The 15,056-nt window shown below is 48.8% G+C and overlaps 2 protein-coding genes across 6 annotated transcripts in view; one reads left to right on the forward strand and one right to left on the reverse strand.

The window, feature by feature from the left end:
• Afap1l2 (actin filament associated protein 1 like 2) overlaps positions 1-4,004 on the forward strand; it is a 96,183-nt gene extending 92,179 nt beyond the window's left edge. For all 5 annotated transcript variants that reach the window (XM_010634592.3, XM_033761420.1, XM_033761422.1 and 2 more), the window contains 3 exons: positions 2,411-2,604; positions 2,730-2,846; positions 3,655-4,004. In XM_010634592.3, the coding sequence (XP_010632894.1) occupies positions 2,411-2,604; positions 2,730-2,846; positions 3,655-3,681 (338 nt within the window). In that variant the 3' untranslated portion in view covers positions 3,682-4,004. The remainder of the gene's footprint in view (positions 1-2,410; positions 2,605-2,729; positions 2,847-3,654) is intronic.
• A 2,749-nt stretch (positions 4,005-6,753) lies between these two features.
• Vwa2 (von Willebrand factor A domain containing 2) overlaps positions 6,754-15,056 on the reverse strand; it is a 41,774-nt gene continuing 33,471 nt past the window's right edge. Inside the window, exons 9-14 of the mRNA XM_010634590.2 lie at positions 14,927-14,982; positions 12,483-12,590; positions 11,228-11,800; positions 9,074-9,625; positions 8,329-8,454; positions 6,754-7,603 (exon numbers count right to left, since the gene is read on the reverse strand). Of these exons, the coding sequence (XP_010632892.1) occupies positions 7,491-7,603; positions 8,329-8,454; positions 9,074-9,625; positions 11,228-11,800; positions 12,483-12,590; positions 14,927-14,982 (1,528 nt within the window). The 3' untranslated portion in view covers positions 6,754-7,490. The remainder of the gene's footprint in view (positions 7,604-8,328; positions 8,455-9,073; positions 9,626-11,227; positions 11,801-12,482; positions 12,591-14,926; positions 14,983-15,056) is intronic.

Consider the following 15,056-nt stretch of genomic DNA (forward strand, 5'->3'; position numbering starts at 1 on the left):
CCAGCTGGCTGGCATTACCCATAGCTACAGGGCATCTCCCTTAATTTTAAGACTCTCACAGAGAAATCTGAGGCCTGCTAGATTGCTCTGTAAATCATTCTCACATCCTGTGTCCTGGAATCTTCCCTTTGTAGAGCCTTTCTGAAGCATTTGATTCAGGTCTCGCACAGTAGCTCTGTGCTCATTTAATATTTAAATTGCAGAGTTGCATTAGCGGGCAGAACTGACAGAGCAGGTTTGAAGATAAACACAGCTGATTGCTGGGAAGCCGTGTTAGGATTGGTGAAGAAAGGTCTGAGGGTACAGTCACTCATTAGTAGCACCTTTATTGAGTTCTAATCCACATATCATCCACCTAACCCACTTAAAGTGTACACTGGTAGTTTTTAGTATATTCTAGAGCTATGCACCTACAGCCATCGCTACAAAGAAAACCTGTCTCTTATCAGCAGTAACTCCCCATTTCCCCAGCTCTCCTACCCCTAGGCAAGCACTGTCTATAGATGGGAATTTTCTAGTTAGGAGGTTCCACATTTTGGGATATTGTCAGTGCTCGGGGTAAGGAGACAGTGGCTTGGCTTCCTTTCACCCAGCCAAGACTAAGGGCTGGATGTGAGCAGAGGAAGGTGACCAGAGACTCACTGAGACAGTCGGTGTGCTATCAGGGTTCTGGGGTGCTCGGGGTCCCTTCTAGAGATTCTTTTCTGATTCTTGTCTTGAATATAGAATCGGTCAAGACACTTGCAGAAGGTAGAGAGGACTTACATTTATTAAAGGTAGGAAAAGGTGCAGATGCAGAGCCACTGAGAGAAAGACCACAAAGGCCTTTGTACCCCTCTCTTTGGGGTGACTGCAGATCTAGGCCATCGTCCGAAAAACTGAAGATCGCACTTTGACTGGTCCCAGGGTCAGGGCTGGAGAACTGGTTTTCTGTGCTTGTGTCCTGGATCTGTCACTGACAGGTCCCACCCACTTGCCCAGCTCTCTGGACATGCCCTGATCTCTTGCCTCACTTTGAAACCCCCGAAGGTGCTGAATTGGGGCCCCGACCTTTTCTCCTGTGCAGATATTCCAGATGGGATAAGACAGCTGTCACTAGGTTTTTATTCTGTTGGCAGTTAAACCCTGCAGATCCTAGGTTAATAAGTCACAGACAAGAAATGATTATCAAAGTCTTGGCAGTGACCACTAAGTGTGAACTGTATTTTTTTTAAATCCCAGGTCCCCCCAAACATCATTAATACATGTTCTCCACTTTCCTTTTCTCTATGATTTTTTCTTGACAATAGGATAAGCAGTAATAGGGCCACTATTTCACTGGTCGGGGAACAGGGAGATTCCTGAAGCTGCCGTAACAAATCTGACTTACCTTACCTGTAGAATAGGTTTGCTGACTCTGCAGCAGAAAAAGAATTTTCAGGGTGAGTCAGTACCAGCCTGGCAAGGATTTGCCAGACAGAAATTTAAGTCCACACAAGTGCTGGTGTTCAGAAAAATGAGATGTACTGCAGCTTGAAACTAGGAATATATATGTGTTTTTAGCAGTTGAAATCTGGAGAATTTGTCAACCTAGGGGAAAGTCTAGCTTACAGATCAAAACAGGTGATCTGTTCGTGGGTAAAAAGGACATTTGCAAAAACCAAAGGACTGGATGAATCCACTCGCAGATGAAAGGAAATTGTCCAGGCTTGGAGAAGAGGGGGTGGTGTTTAAACTGGGATTGTGTCCCGAAGCTGCCATTTTTTAAAATTATGATTTTTCTTGTTTCCTTTCTGCCTAGTTTTTAAATTTCTTCTGCCTCACTCTGACAAAAGCTGACAGGTGATCACTGACTGTAATACTTGGGAACAGCACATGAGGGTTTTGGAGACTATGGCCCTGAGCTTAGGGCTCTGGATTGAGCCCAGGCTGCCATCCTAGGATGGACACCCACAGGTCATGATTTCTCAATCCTGGTGTTAAGAGAAGATGCATACAACAGGGCTGAGAATGTCTCCAGGCTGAGGATTCCTGCTGGAAGGGTACAGTGGGCTGTGTGGGCCAGGTCAGAAGACCCAGTCATCCTCTAAGGGCCACTGGTAAAGCTATTCTCAAGCTTTTGGATGCTGTAACAATAGCAGGTTCCAGAACTGAGAGCCTCTGGGAACTCTCCAGAAGAGACTTAGGCCTCGCACTCATGGCCTCCTGTGAAGGCAGAGCTCGCCTCCTCTGGAGCCTTCCCAGTCTGTACATAGTGCTAACACAAGACTTGGTCCTGGCCCAGCTCAGTGTGTTAGAGCCAGACCTGTGGTCTACATGGACCGGGGGTTGTTCTCCGGCAGGGGGACATGTAGACCCTGACTCCACCTAGCCTAGCTTCCTGGCCTTGGCTGCGGTGCTTTGTCTGCAGCCAGCTTCATTCTCTCCCCAGACAAGGGCATCTTGGCCATCCTGGAACAGAAGCTGAAGGAAATTGACGAGGAGTGCCGGATCAAGGAGAGCAGGCGTGTGGATCTTGAGCTCAACATCATGGAGGTGAAGGACAACCTGAAGAAGGCTGAAGCTGGACCCGTGACACTGGGCACCACAGTGGACACTACACACCTGGACAATATGAGCCCCCGCGTGAGTGGTGGGAGCCGTGGCTCTTCTGGGCTGTTAGCAGAACCTCCTGGACTCCGGCTCGGGGGAGGGCAGGGCCATGTCTCCTTCCCCTTGGCCTAGTCCTTACTCTCTTTCTGTAACCACAGCCTAAAGCCGCCGCCCCCACCCAAGACTGCACCCCAGTTAACTCTGCCACCGCGCTCAAGAATAGGCCTCTTTCAGTCATGGTCACAGGCAAAGGCACTGTCCTCCAGAAAGCCAAGGTAAGTGGTCACCCCCATCCTGCCTGAGGGCAGGCAGAACTGCTGCTAAGGAGGGGCCCCTCTTAGGACGCAGGTGGCACTCTGTGGCTTTTGGCACCAACCCTGAGTGAGGGCTCTGCACTCAGCGGGAAGTAACACTGTGCCTTTGATCTAGTCTCTGGCACTGATTAACAAGAAAATTGCTTGCACTGGATTCAAGTGTTATTACCAGGAAGCCCAAGGACACTTCTGTCCCAGACCTCTCCCAGTTAAACCTCTCTGGATCCCTGGGAATAGCTGCAGCTCAGGAACAGGCTGACCCAAGAGTTTTCAAACCCACAAGTCAGGAATCCATAGACTTCTGCTATTTAAAGAAGCAGATTCAAAGGAGCAATGTGGTTTGCCCAGTCCCCCAACCAGCTAGTGGTAAAAGGCTCAGCAAGGCATAAACAACCACTGGATCTTATGACTGGGTTCACCCAAAGGGCTAGACAAAAAGTGTTACTAATCCTTAACTTATTTATATAGTAAAAAACATGCCAAGAACTGCCTGGCTTTTTGGCCAATACTGCTTTTTGTCCCTATCCTGCCTACTTGCTGGAGGTACCGGTGGCACACTGTTAAATCCATTTGCTACCTGGACCTCAACTGCCTCAGTGCCGTGGTAGACATCCCTAAACTCTCTTAGTAGGCACTCCAAGCAGAGAGGAATAATTTGGCTATTATTCCTGTTTCTCTGCTTAAATTTTTTTTCTATGTATATAAGCTTGCTACAGAGAATAACTATCTTTTTTTTGGGGGGGGTGATGGTATTTGTATGGTGCTCTAGGAATGGGAGAAGAAAGGAGCAAGTTAGGAAACAAGTGTCATCTAAAGACTGTCAGTGTGGACCTTGGTGACAATCCTGCTTCAGTAAAGTCTTCTTTAAAACAGCACCTCTGAGAAAGGGTGAGTCTGTTTAGAAGGAAAAAGAAAGGACTGGGGTATTCTGAATGGAGAGATTTGGCCACGAAGAGCCTGTGTTTCTTTTCCAAGCCAGAGGGAACACCAACCACCACAAAAAATGGCTTCTCTGGAGCCCTAAGTCTACTGGACATTGTATTTAGGGATGTTCTGTTTCTTTTTTGAAGTTTTCATCAATTGCTTCATCAAAAAAATTTGGGGGGGAGGTACTGGGGATTGAACTCTGGACCTTGCAATTTTGCAGCAGGCAGTGGCACCACTGAGCTACATCCCTAGCCCTCAACATTTTTAAGTGGTGAAAAGCTTCTGATGTTTAAGACTTTGGTGGAAGATAGTACCAGGACTCTGGGGCTTTGATGACTGAGAAGAACGGAACTCCTGTCATCTCTTATCCAATACCTTTAAGTACTGGGGGTTAAACTCTCCTTGCCTTCCGATTTGTTTTCACCAATCCATATTAGACCCAGCTGTCTTTGATGATTTTAAACAATAGTGGCAGCACCTGTGTAAGAGATAGTAGCAGGAAATATTTGGGACCAAGAGGAGACACTGATCCAAATACTGTTTTCTCTTCCCACTCCAAGGCAGGCCTCAATGAACTCTCTTTAAATAAAATGGTAAGTGATGCTATATTATATAGACAAAACATTTAAAATTCTGCCAGACTAGTGAAAATGTCTTGAGATTTAACTTACATGACTATGGCCAAAAAAAGTTACCCTGTGTTTACAGATACAGTCCTGTGGTCAGGCCATTTTTAAGGGAAGTTATTTAATACAGTGCTCTCGTAGTTCATGTTTTGAAGTTCTAATTTCCAGCCCCCTTGAAAGAAAAAAAGTCAAGAATTTTGGTGAGCATGACCTCCATTTTCTCTGGCAGTGCTATTCTGTGTGCTGTCCTGTCTCTTGTTGCAATGGCATTCTTTGTTAATCCAGGTTGAAACATTTCAGGGGGTTCCTGAATCAGAGTTCTCAAACACTGGTTCCTGAGAGCTAAAAAGTCTTTTTTATTCATAATGTATTTCTAATCCCAGGGCATTTATTTCCTATGTCATGAACACTTGGTGATCTTTGCCAAGTGGTTTGATTTTTTTTTTTAAATAAAATGTTCCTTGTATTTGGGGTTCCCCTTGTATTTCATGGAATGACTTGGGGCAGGGCCTAGTGAATTTTATTTACATACTAAACTTCAAAATATGAAAGGTGGGATTCTACTTTAAGCCTCCTTAAATTAAGTACATCTGGAAGAGGATTTTAATATTATATACAGCAAAGTACCAAATACAGACAGTGGTGTCTCAGTTCATGAATGCTTTTGTTTGCCAACTCTGCACAGAGTGACAAACACAACCATGTCCATCTTTCCCAGAATGATGAAACAAATTAAGTTTGTGAACAGAGGTACCTATATATACATTCAGTTTCTGCAGATGTGGTAACTGAAAACCAATAGTCCTATAAGTCTTGGGAAATATAAACATCAGTACTTGGAAGGTTGCTTGAATAGTAATTAAGGAAGTTCATGGTAAAGTGAAAAAAGGACTAATGCAATTTAAGAGACAATCTAAGGCTATATGAAATAGCAGAATTAAACAGAAATCTTTTTATTGGGGAGTAGGGGTTACCGGGAGTGGAACCCAGGCCTCAAACATGTCCTTACTCTGCCACTAATATATGCCTCCGCCCTCTGGCAAGATTTTTAAATTATAAGAAAATACTGAAAAATATGGAATTTCTATGGCAATGTGAATATGGTAAAGATGAATAGACATCCTTAACCTGCTAAAGTGACCTGCAGAAAACCGACAGGAATTGTACCTATAATGGTGAGAAATCCCTTTAGTCACAAATCAGACATGGATACATGTTGCTACCACTGCTTTCCAAAACACTACTGTGGAGGGCTAGATAAAGCAAAATGATAAGGAAAAGTAGTATTCAACTTCAAAAAGAAGAAACAAAACCATTTGTGAATATTTCCCTAGAAAACCAAGAAACTCAATTATTAGAACTAGAGTGTCCAGCAAGGTGATGGCATCAGGATCATTGAGAGAAAATAAAAGGAGATTCATGATCTGCAGTTTGTTTTTGTATGAAAACATGAAGAAAGAGCTAAAAATTAAAGCTGTAGCATTATTTTGAATGAGAGAAAAGGGCTTGGCTGGTTAAGCAAGAAAACAGGAATTCCCTCTGTCACTACTGAGACACTGAAAAGGGTGGGGCCTTTACTAGAAAAGATAGAAAAAGGTTTTTTTTAAGGACTGAAACCCTTGCTCCTAAAAACAAACTATAAAGTCTCTTTAATATGTTATTCAGATAAGGCATCCACAGAGCCCTCAACAGGACAAAGAGCCTACATGATAAATGATTAAGCTACTATTAAAGACAGTGAATTCAATTCATGCAAGTTCTATTGTACCACTGATCAGCATCCTCTAGCTGGGCATGTGGACCTATCCTGATATTGCCTTCTATGAAATTAATGATGATTGTCACGATTCAGTGCTTGGGACTCCAGACTTTATGTCTAATGACACCTGGTGATCCCTCTTCAATAACTTTTCTAGCATCAGAAATCCTGAATTTCTTAAAGTCAAGTGCCATTTAAATCCAGATATCCTTGAACATCTGTATGTAAAACAAATTAAAATATTTAAGAAGAAAACTTATGATAAATGTCTTTGGATTTATGTCAGAACACTACAAAGGCTTCTACTGAAAACCAGACTTTGATACAGTACCTCCATCTTACTTTTACCCCGCAGGGTTAAGTACTTAGATGACCAGAAAATATTCCAGTCCTTCTTGCCACATGTGTACAACTATTTCTGCTAAATAACTGACATCTCTTGAAAGAGCTCTTTTAAAACTTGGCATAAAAAGCAAAGCAAAAAACAAAAGAATCTTAATACCATCTATGCTTAAAAAGACAAAACTCTACAAGTATCTTTATTTGCTGGATTTAAGAATTCTAACTCTTCTTTGCCCCCACTAAAAGCTGTGGAAAACAAGTTTCGGTAAGAACCTACAGTGAGTCCCTCCTGCAAAAACATCTTGAAAAGGAAGACTTCCCACGGAGCTGGTGCCCGGTATCTGGACCGGTGACTCGTGGCCCCTCCAGACTGGACCATCTGCACACTTAGCCCCTCCCCCATCAGCCAAACAGGTCAATGGTCAAATGTAGTCAGAGACCTGAAAAGGTCGCTCTGTCGCCAGAAATCACAAGTACCATAGAAGTCCCTTTTCAAACTCAAAGCAAATGCATACTGGTGATCTTTTGGGATGTGGCACAGTCCCCACTTTTCCATTTGGAAAGGCCATGGTTTTGGTGGCCCAGATGAGGCTTCCTATTGGAGCTTTCTGTCTCAACTAAATCCTGTCTGGCAAAACTTCTGTGCAAAAAGCGAATCTCACACAAGCTGTCAGAATTCTCCATTATCCTTTGTTTATCCTCGGGGAAAGTGGCAGATGACATCCTCAACAAGGTAAACGGGCACAGAAGGTATTTACTCACATATCAGGAAGCATTTTCAGCATCACTATTGTTGTCAGGAGGTGACATCAGCCGCTCCTGTTGTCCCATGCACCATGGGCCGCAGTGAGGATGTCCCTGTCGGAGGCTAGGAGGAAGGAAGGCTGGCACAGAGCAGGCAGCAGACACAGGAGGACTCAGAAGATGAGCTCTGCCGAAGGCAGTACCCTTTCAGCTCCCAGGGTGCCGAGGCCGCTGCGGTTGCTGCAAGCCGGGTGTGTGCAGCCCTCCAGTGGGATCCTGGCGGGAACCATGTGCCTCAGGGGCGTCTCCTCTCAAGACCCCTGCAAAGGGTGGGAGTGATGAGGACATCAATGTCTGAGTCCCTCCTCAACCTGTCAGTACCCCCGGGGGCCCCACACGTCCTCTTATCCACTCCCCAAGCAGAAGATGCCAGGTTACAGACCCCACTGCGCCAGGGGCTGAGCACCTAGCTGTAGCTGCTGTTGGCGTCAGATTTCTGGCTGATCAGCTTACTGCTGCCCCGCCCTCATTCCATGTGTCCTCAGACAGTCCCCCTTCTCACCCAACAGCTCCTCCTCCCCGTCCTCGCTCAGCTGCTGGCTGTTCTCCCCATGTCACTAAGCAGACAGACCCAGAAGGCGACCACCAGGTCCTAGCACTGCAGCCACCCAGTCACCTGCCTCTGGGTCCATGTCTGCATCCTCGCTCCCATGACTCTTGACTCACAGGGCCCCTCACTGAGGTCTCCCGCCTAGTCACATCTTCCAGTGTACTTGGCCCTATCTGTTATTCTGTATGTTCCACTTAGCTGGTGTAACATCTATTTCCACACCAGAATGGAAGCTCCACAAGGGCAGATTTTTGTTCCGTTTGATGCTATCTTCCCCGCACCTAGAACGAAGCCCAGGATGTAGGAGATCCTCCTAAACATTTCCTGGGTGAGTGAATAAATGACGGACCGAAGAGCCTGACTTCGGCGGAGTTTGACACTTGACAGGACTCTTTTCCACCCCCAGCTCACACGTGCAGAGTGGGAGCCACTCACGGTTCTCGCAGTGGGGACCCGCCCAGCCATCACGGCACTCGCAGCGGTAGCTCCCACGCCGCAGGACACAAGTGCCATCGTGCCTGCACGGGCTGGGCTTACAGAGGTTGACGGGCCGCTTGGCTTCTGCAATGGAAGACACGTCTGTCCTACGTGGCTGAAGATGATCAAATCCCACCGAGCTCGCCTACACGAAATGGAGACTGCGTGCTGTGCATGTGGCAGTGTTTACTGCTGTCATTACTGTCATGCGCTTTCTAAAAGCACTTGGGGGCTGGGGATTTAACTCAGTGGTGCCATTGCTTGCCTCATAAGCGCAAGGTCCCGAGTTCGATCCCCAGTACCAAAAGAAAAAAAAAAAAAGCACTTGGTAAGAAAGCTACTGAGAAAGTGAGACCTTGGCGTGGGGTCTCCCTATTGGCTCCTGGCTCTGTCATTCATTTCCTAGGTCAGCGCCAACCTGCACTGGGGGATGTGGGTTTCCTAAAAATGTCATCCTTTTCAGTAGAATGCATAAATCTCAACCTTGAAAAGGAGGCACCTGGGTTAAATTCTCTACCCCCGTACATGGGGATGGATCTACCTACCCTGGGATTCCAGGGGAGTATGGGATTTAGCACATTAAAGTGGTACGGGAAGTAAACACACAGGAATCGGAAGAAACTGCTTTCCTTGTAAGAATGTATACAAAAGCCCATGCGTGGGGCGTCTTGGGGGCAGCACTGAGGACTGTGAAGTCACTCACCTCTGCATATCCACTCGATGAGCGCATCCTGGTGGTGCTGCAGCTCGGAGTAAGCGGCTACTTGGACCAGGGCGTCCCGAGGACCAGCGAGCCGCCTCAGTGCGTCCCTCAGAACAGTGCCCACGCCCACGACCAAGACGGAGATGCCATTGTTTCTCAGCTTCTGGGCGGGGACTGCCGCATCCTCTGCCCCCCTCCCACCTGTGACCATCACCACGGCCTTGGGGACCCCAGGACGGGCGCCCCTCTGGACAGTCATCACCTTGTCATAGATGTGCAGCAAGGCCATGCCGGCTGACCCTGCTCCCCCCAGGTAGGGGGCCTGGCTCATGGCCCGCAGCACAGCAGCGCGTGTGAGATGGGCATCCAGCCCGAAGACTGTCCGCGCCTGGCTGCCGTACACCACCAGGCCGACCTGCGTCACGTCCGGGTTCACATCAAACTGGAGAGCACAGCTCCTCACGAAGCTCTGCATCTGAGCAAAGTTCTCGGGTCCCACGGAGGCTGAGGCGTCCAACAGGAAGACCAGGTCCATGGATTGTGCCTGGCAGCCTGCAGGGGCAAGCAGAGCAGAACCCTCATCCACACCTGGCTGGCCCAGCAGGGACTGCTCTGGGCCAAAAGCCCCCATGGCCAGCCCATCTGCTGTCTGTCCATGCAGTGCCACCCTCCTCCTGGGGCCATCAGACACCCCTCTCCTAGAAGACAGGAAGATGAACACGGAGTGCATTTCCCACCCTTCTGGCAGTTGGTGGTGGACGTGTGTCAGAAGTCCATGTGATAAGAATGTCAGAGGTAACTATAATTTCCAAGTTTGAAACTGCAAATTCAAACTGGGCAGGAAGCTGCTTGCCCACCACTCCCCACCCTCAGCCTTCTTCCTGGCTGAGAGATGGGAGATCTTGACCTAAAGATGGAAGTAACAAGATGGCCAAGTCACCCTGCTAGTGCAGACCACTCACCTCTGAACCACGTGAGAGAGGAAGAGGATTCTATCTTATAATCCATCGGTTTGGGGCACTGTGACAACATCCTAACCTGTACCATTATCATACACCCTCCATGTACCACCCGCTAAACACAGTACACTAATTATATGCCACACGGAACAAACAGGCCCAGGCCTGTGCTCATGCGCTGACCATCTAAGGGGCACAGACAGGAAATGAATATAGAATTACAAATGGAGGGAAGAGAAAGGAAACAAAATTAGGGAACCAGGAGAGAGACCAGCAGGTGCAACATGATTTGCCTGCGTGTGCGTGAGGGGTCAGGGCTTCTCTGGAGAGGGACACTGTAGTTAGAACTAAAGGACAAGCAAGCCGGTGAACTGGCAGGGCAGGCTGCCTCCCAAGCGGGAGCTTCTCCCATGCTGCAGGGGCCACAGAGACCTGAGGGGGCAGATGGGGAGCCATCAGAAGCTGGACGAGGGGAGCTGGGTTTCTTACGGTTGCAATGGGAGCCTCCGGGAAGGTCCAAGTGTGGAGCCAGGGAGTCTGGTGACCTGACTGATTGGTTTCTAAAACCACCTCAGCATAATGAAAGCTGAGAAACTGTCACAGCTACCAGGAGATTAAGGAAAGGCCACCAAATGTCGTGAAGGTTACTGGCCAGGGTAAGAGTGGACAGGCCCCCATTCCCACAGCACCCTCCAACAGTGGCTCCGGAAATCAGCTCTATAGGTCACAAGACAGAACAAATCAGAACAGAACAGTGCTACAGGGCACCCCAGGGAGACATGGTAGGCATCGTGTCACAAAATATTTGAGCTGTTTGTGTGCATGCACATGGGTATCCAGGAGTTCGTTTCTTTTTGTGGGACGCCATCAGAGAGCCTGCGAAGAGCTGCTCTACAGCAGGCGTGGTTGATTCAGAGCTCCAAGAATAATAACCCAGAGCTGGGGATTTAGCACAGTGCTTTCGCTGTGTGCTTCACAAGTGCAAGGACAATGAGTTTGATCCCCAGTGCCCCCCCCCAAAATAATAATAATGCCACACCTAAAATTTGCAGATGAGCAGTCTATACTGAATGTTTATATTCCTCATCTCCTCTAATCCTCAGAAAGCACTCATTCGGCCCATTTTCTTGACAAGTAGACTTGAGAAACCAGTGCCTAAGGAAAGGCTGTGCCTGGTCAGGCACCCAGCACTTACCTGACCACGGCCGGATGCACAGCTTCCCCTGCAGCTCAGGGATTTTGTCGAACAGGTCCTGAGGCTCTGCATAGACCATCACCTGTGTTGGGCTGCCTGTGACCTCCTCCAGCTCCGCCCGCACAGCCTCACTGCCCACGCCGAGCAGGAGGAGATCTCGGGCTCTCACGAGACGCGCTGGGCCAGCCACCTCATCCTGAGAGGGTGACTCAGTGAGCAGGACCACCACCCTTCGTGGCCGGTCCTGGCCTGCCCTGGCAGGGCTCCCAAAGCCACGCTCTGCCGCCTGAAGCAAGGCACTGCCCGTGAGGGTGGGGCCGCCGCTGAATGCAAGGCCATCGAGGCTCCTGACCAGCTCCGGCACGTCCCGGTACTCCCCGACGGGCACCGCCACCGCCAGCTCCCTGCTGTACCCGGCCACTCCGACACGGGCCTGGGAGTCCTCGCTCAGCACGGCCTGCACAAAGCGCTTCACGAAGGCCTTGGCCCGCAGGAAGCCCTCCAAGGCAGTGCTAGAAGAGCTGTCCAGCAGGAAGAGGACATCGATCCTGCACGCCAGGCTCAGCTTCGGGGCTGTTGGGACCATGGCAACACCCACTGTCAGTCTGCGGCCAGGGCAGTGTGTGTACATCAGCCCCACCTCAGACACCCACAAACCACTTGGGGCAAGAGAAACCTCCTCCTCCGAGGGAGAGAGAGGGAGGCAGCGCCCCAGCCCCATCTCCATTCCACCTGGGATTGATGTGGGGTAGGCTTTGGGGTACACGGTCGACTTTTTCCATATGGATCTCCAATGCACCCAACACCACATATTTAAAAGTTACTATTTAACACTCCCCCGCTACATGTCAAGCCCTGTGCTAAGCACTTAACATATTATTTAAAATTCCCAGCCACCCTATGAGCTAACACCTGTATGATCTTTACATCTTTAAAACCAAAACTGGCAGAGGTTCCCTTTTACTCTTCTTTAGGAGAAGGAAGAAGAAAAGATTCTTCCTAGAGCTGGGCTGGCTCCAGCCTTCAGCCGGGTTTTGTGATGCTTAAATGTCAGGCAGTGGCCATTCCACAGCTAAGCCAGGAGCCACTGTCCTGCCAGAACTCTGCCACCTGAATTACTCATTCGTGAGACTATACCTCCTGAGACATCAGATTAATGGAGGGCTGGGAAAGTAGGACTCTCGATCAAGGGCCGGCTTCTACAGAGTAGGAGGTGGGAGGCGTGGTAAATCCTGGAAGCCCCATGTGTACTTACCACAGTTGGCTTCCCCTCCGAAGGCCAGCGGGCAGAGGCAATGGTACCTGTCCGGTCCTTCCGGAATACATGTGCCTCCATTCTGGCAGGGATGGGAGTCACAAGGACCTGGCAGAGTGATGCCCGTTAGGATCCAGGCTTACTGGCACAGGAGCACAGAGGGCCAGCTGGAGGAGTGAGCCTCCAGGAAAAGGGCCCGGGCCTTTTCCTCCCCCACTGTCCACTAGGAGCCCACTGCAGCACACCGAGCAGAGAGGGGAAGAACCTAGAGGACTGTCTGGACACGGCCGGCACAGGACACTGGTGGGCTCCGTAAGGCTCTGTGAATTACACACCCAGGACGTGCCTGTGGGACCCAGTTCCCATGGCCAGGACCACAGGCCACAATAGCCCATAGCTGCCGAGAAGGCCTGGGGGACCTCGGGAGGTCACAGTGATTAATTTTGCTGGACTGGAGCTTGCCAAGGATGAAGCACTCAGGAACTTCAAGGTAAGAGTGTGGATGTCTTTAAGATGCAGGGAATACCAGGGGGCTGCTCAGGGCCTTTCTGTTTTAAATTCTCTCACAGTTGTTCCTAAGGGTCTCTGCAGGGTAACACAACAAAACAGCAAGCCTTCATTCGGCAGCCAGGAAACTCACTGAGAAATGGGCATCTTAATTCACCTCCCCAAGCTTCTCTTCCCTCATCTAAACAGAATGCTAATGCCTGCACTTCTTCACAGGGCTACAGGGTGCATGAAATCAATTAGTCCATGGAAATTCTTCACATGAGGCAAACACTCCCTAACGGCTATACAATATTTACATTTGGATGTGAAGTGCAAATTATAAGTAAGGCCTAGGGCCAGGGATTTAACTCAGTGGTTCTGTTGCCTGCCTCGCAAGCATAAGGACCCAAGTTTGATCCCCGGTACCAAAACAAACAAACAAAAATAAGTAATGCCTCCACAAAGCGGGTAGTTACACAGGAAACTACATCAAAATCAGGCCCATTCTGCAGGGTCTAACTGATGACAACCTGTGGTCACTATCTGAACGCCTCATCAATCTCCTTATCCATTACAAGTGTAGATAAAACCCCATCACGTCCCTCCCAAGGTTAAAGAGAAGAAACAGGATCTTCATCTGTTCGTGTATTCACAGGGTTCGATAAACAGCTGAATGTGGACATGACTGGGACTGGTGCTTTCTATTTTTGCTTCAAAATATTAATATATTATTTGCTGGTCACATCACTGTAATTAAAGTGCAGACTTTGCAAAGGGAGAATTTACTGAAGCTAATTCAGTACCCTCCAGCCCTGCTGTCCTGGTAGCATACAGATACATTGGGGCTCATGAATCAGAGCAACAAAGGCTTTTAACTGAGCATCTGCTATGTGCCAGTTTCTGTGCTAACACACTACACAGATATGGCTACTTCAGAGGTAGGAACTATGAAACTCCCATTTTACAGACGAGGAGAGGAGGCATTCAGTGAAAAGAAGTCACATGCAGAAGGTCAAGCAGCTGGCGAGGGGCAGAGCGGGACTGAAACTCGGGTCACTCTAAGTCAGTGGTGACAAATCTTTGGCACGTGTGCTGCAGCGGGTTGTCTGTATCACTGAAAGCTCTAAAATGCTCAGCATCGCTGCTCCGAGTCTTCAAACTCTAACTTCTGAGCAGCAGCAGCAGCAGCAGCCCTGCCAGCAGTTTCCCCTATGTGTCCTGTGGTGGAACTTTTAATACATCAACAGGACACGTCAAGGGGACCACCTGACCCGGGGTAGGACACTCTGCTGCCTGAGCGTAAATGCTGGCTCTGCCGTCCCGAGAGCCTCACCAAGAGTACGGAGCTCATCCAAGGGTGGACACCAATACACTTGGGAGCAGTGTCAGCTCCCAGTAAGAGGGTGCTCTGGATTCCTGGATAAGAACCATTGAGGACACTGAGGGGAACTGTACTGAATGATGCATCACCATGTGGACAATATCTCATTTGTTTGGAATTTTCTAGCTGATAAAGCATGTCCATGGGCATGGTATACTGACACTTTCTAGGACCTTATGAATGAGATCTGTTGTATGGACAGGGGAACGGGGACCCCAGGAATCAGGCAAACGTTTCCCCACTTTCCTGTTCAAATATCTTGCCCTGAGTTTGGCACTGGATGTGAGGCCGTGCAAAGCTGGTACAGGGTGTATACCCTTCTCTGCGTCTCACCAATGCAAGGAGCATTGGTTAGAAAGCTGGCACACCATTCTCAGAGTAAAACCACCACCAAGCAGGTACAGAAGAGTACAGCACAAGCACGCTCCTCCCCCGCCTCCAAGATGCCCCGTCTCTGCTGCCCAGAGCTCACTCATCCCAGCCCCTCCCTCTGCCCTAGGACTTTCAGTGCATGTTTACAGACCAGCCTGATGGCAGGCCCCAGAGAGCTGGTGAGTCCCAGAGGCGACCATACCTGGACAGGTGGTCCTGTAGCAGGTGGCAGGGTGGTTAAGCAATACTCTCTTCCAGCTATAGTTCATAGTTCAGGGAAACAGCGGCAGAGACAACAAAAAAAAAAAAAAAAAAAAAAAAAAAAAAAAAAA

This window comes from Fukomys damarensis, unplaced genomic scaffold, assembly GCF_012274545.1.
Source record: "Fukomys damarensis isolate Sample0158 unplaced genomic scaffold, DMR_v1.0_HiC HiC_scaffold_8, whole genome shotgun sequence".
In the NCBI taxonomy this organism is placed as follows: domain Eukaryota; kingdom Metazoa; phylum Chordata; class Mammalia; order Rodentia; family Bathyergidae; genus Fukomys; species Fukomys damarensis.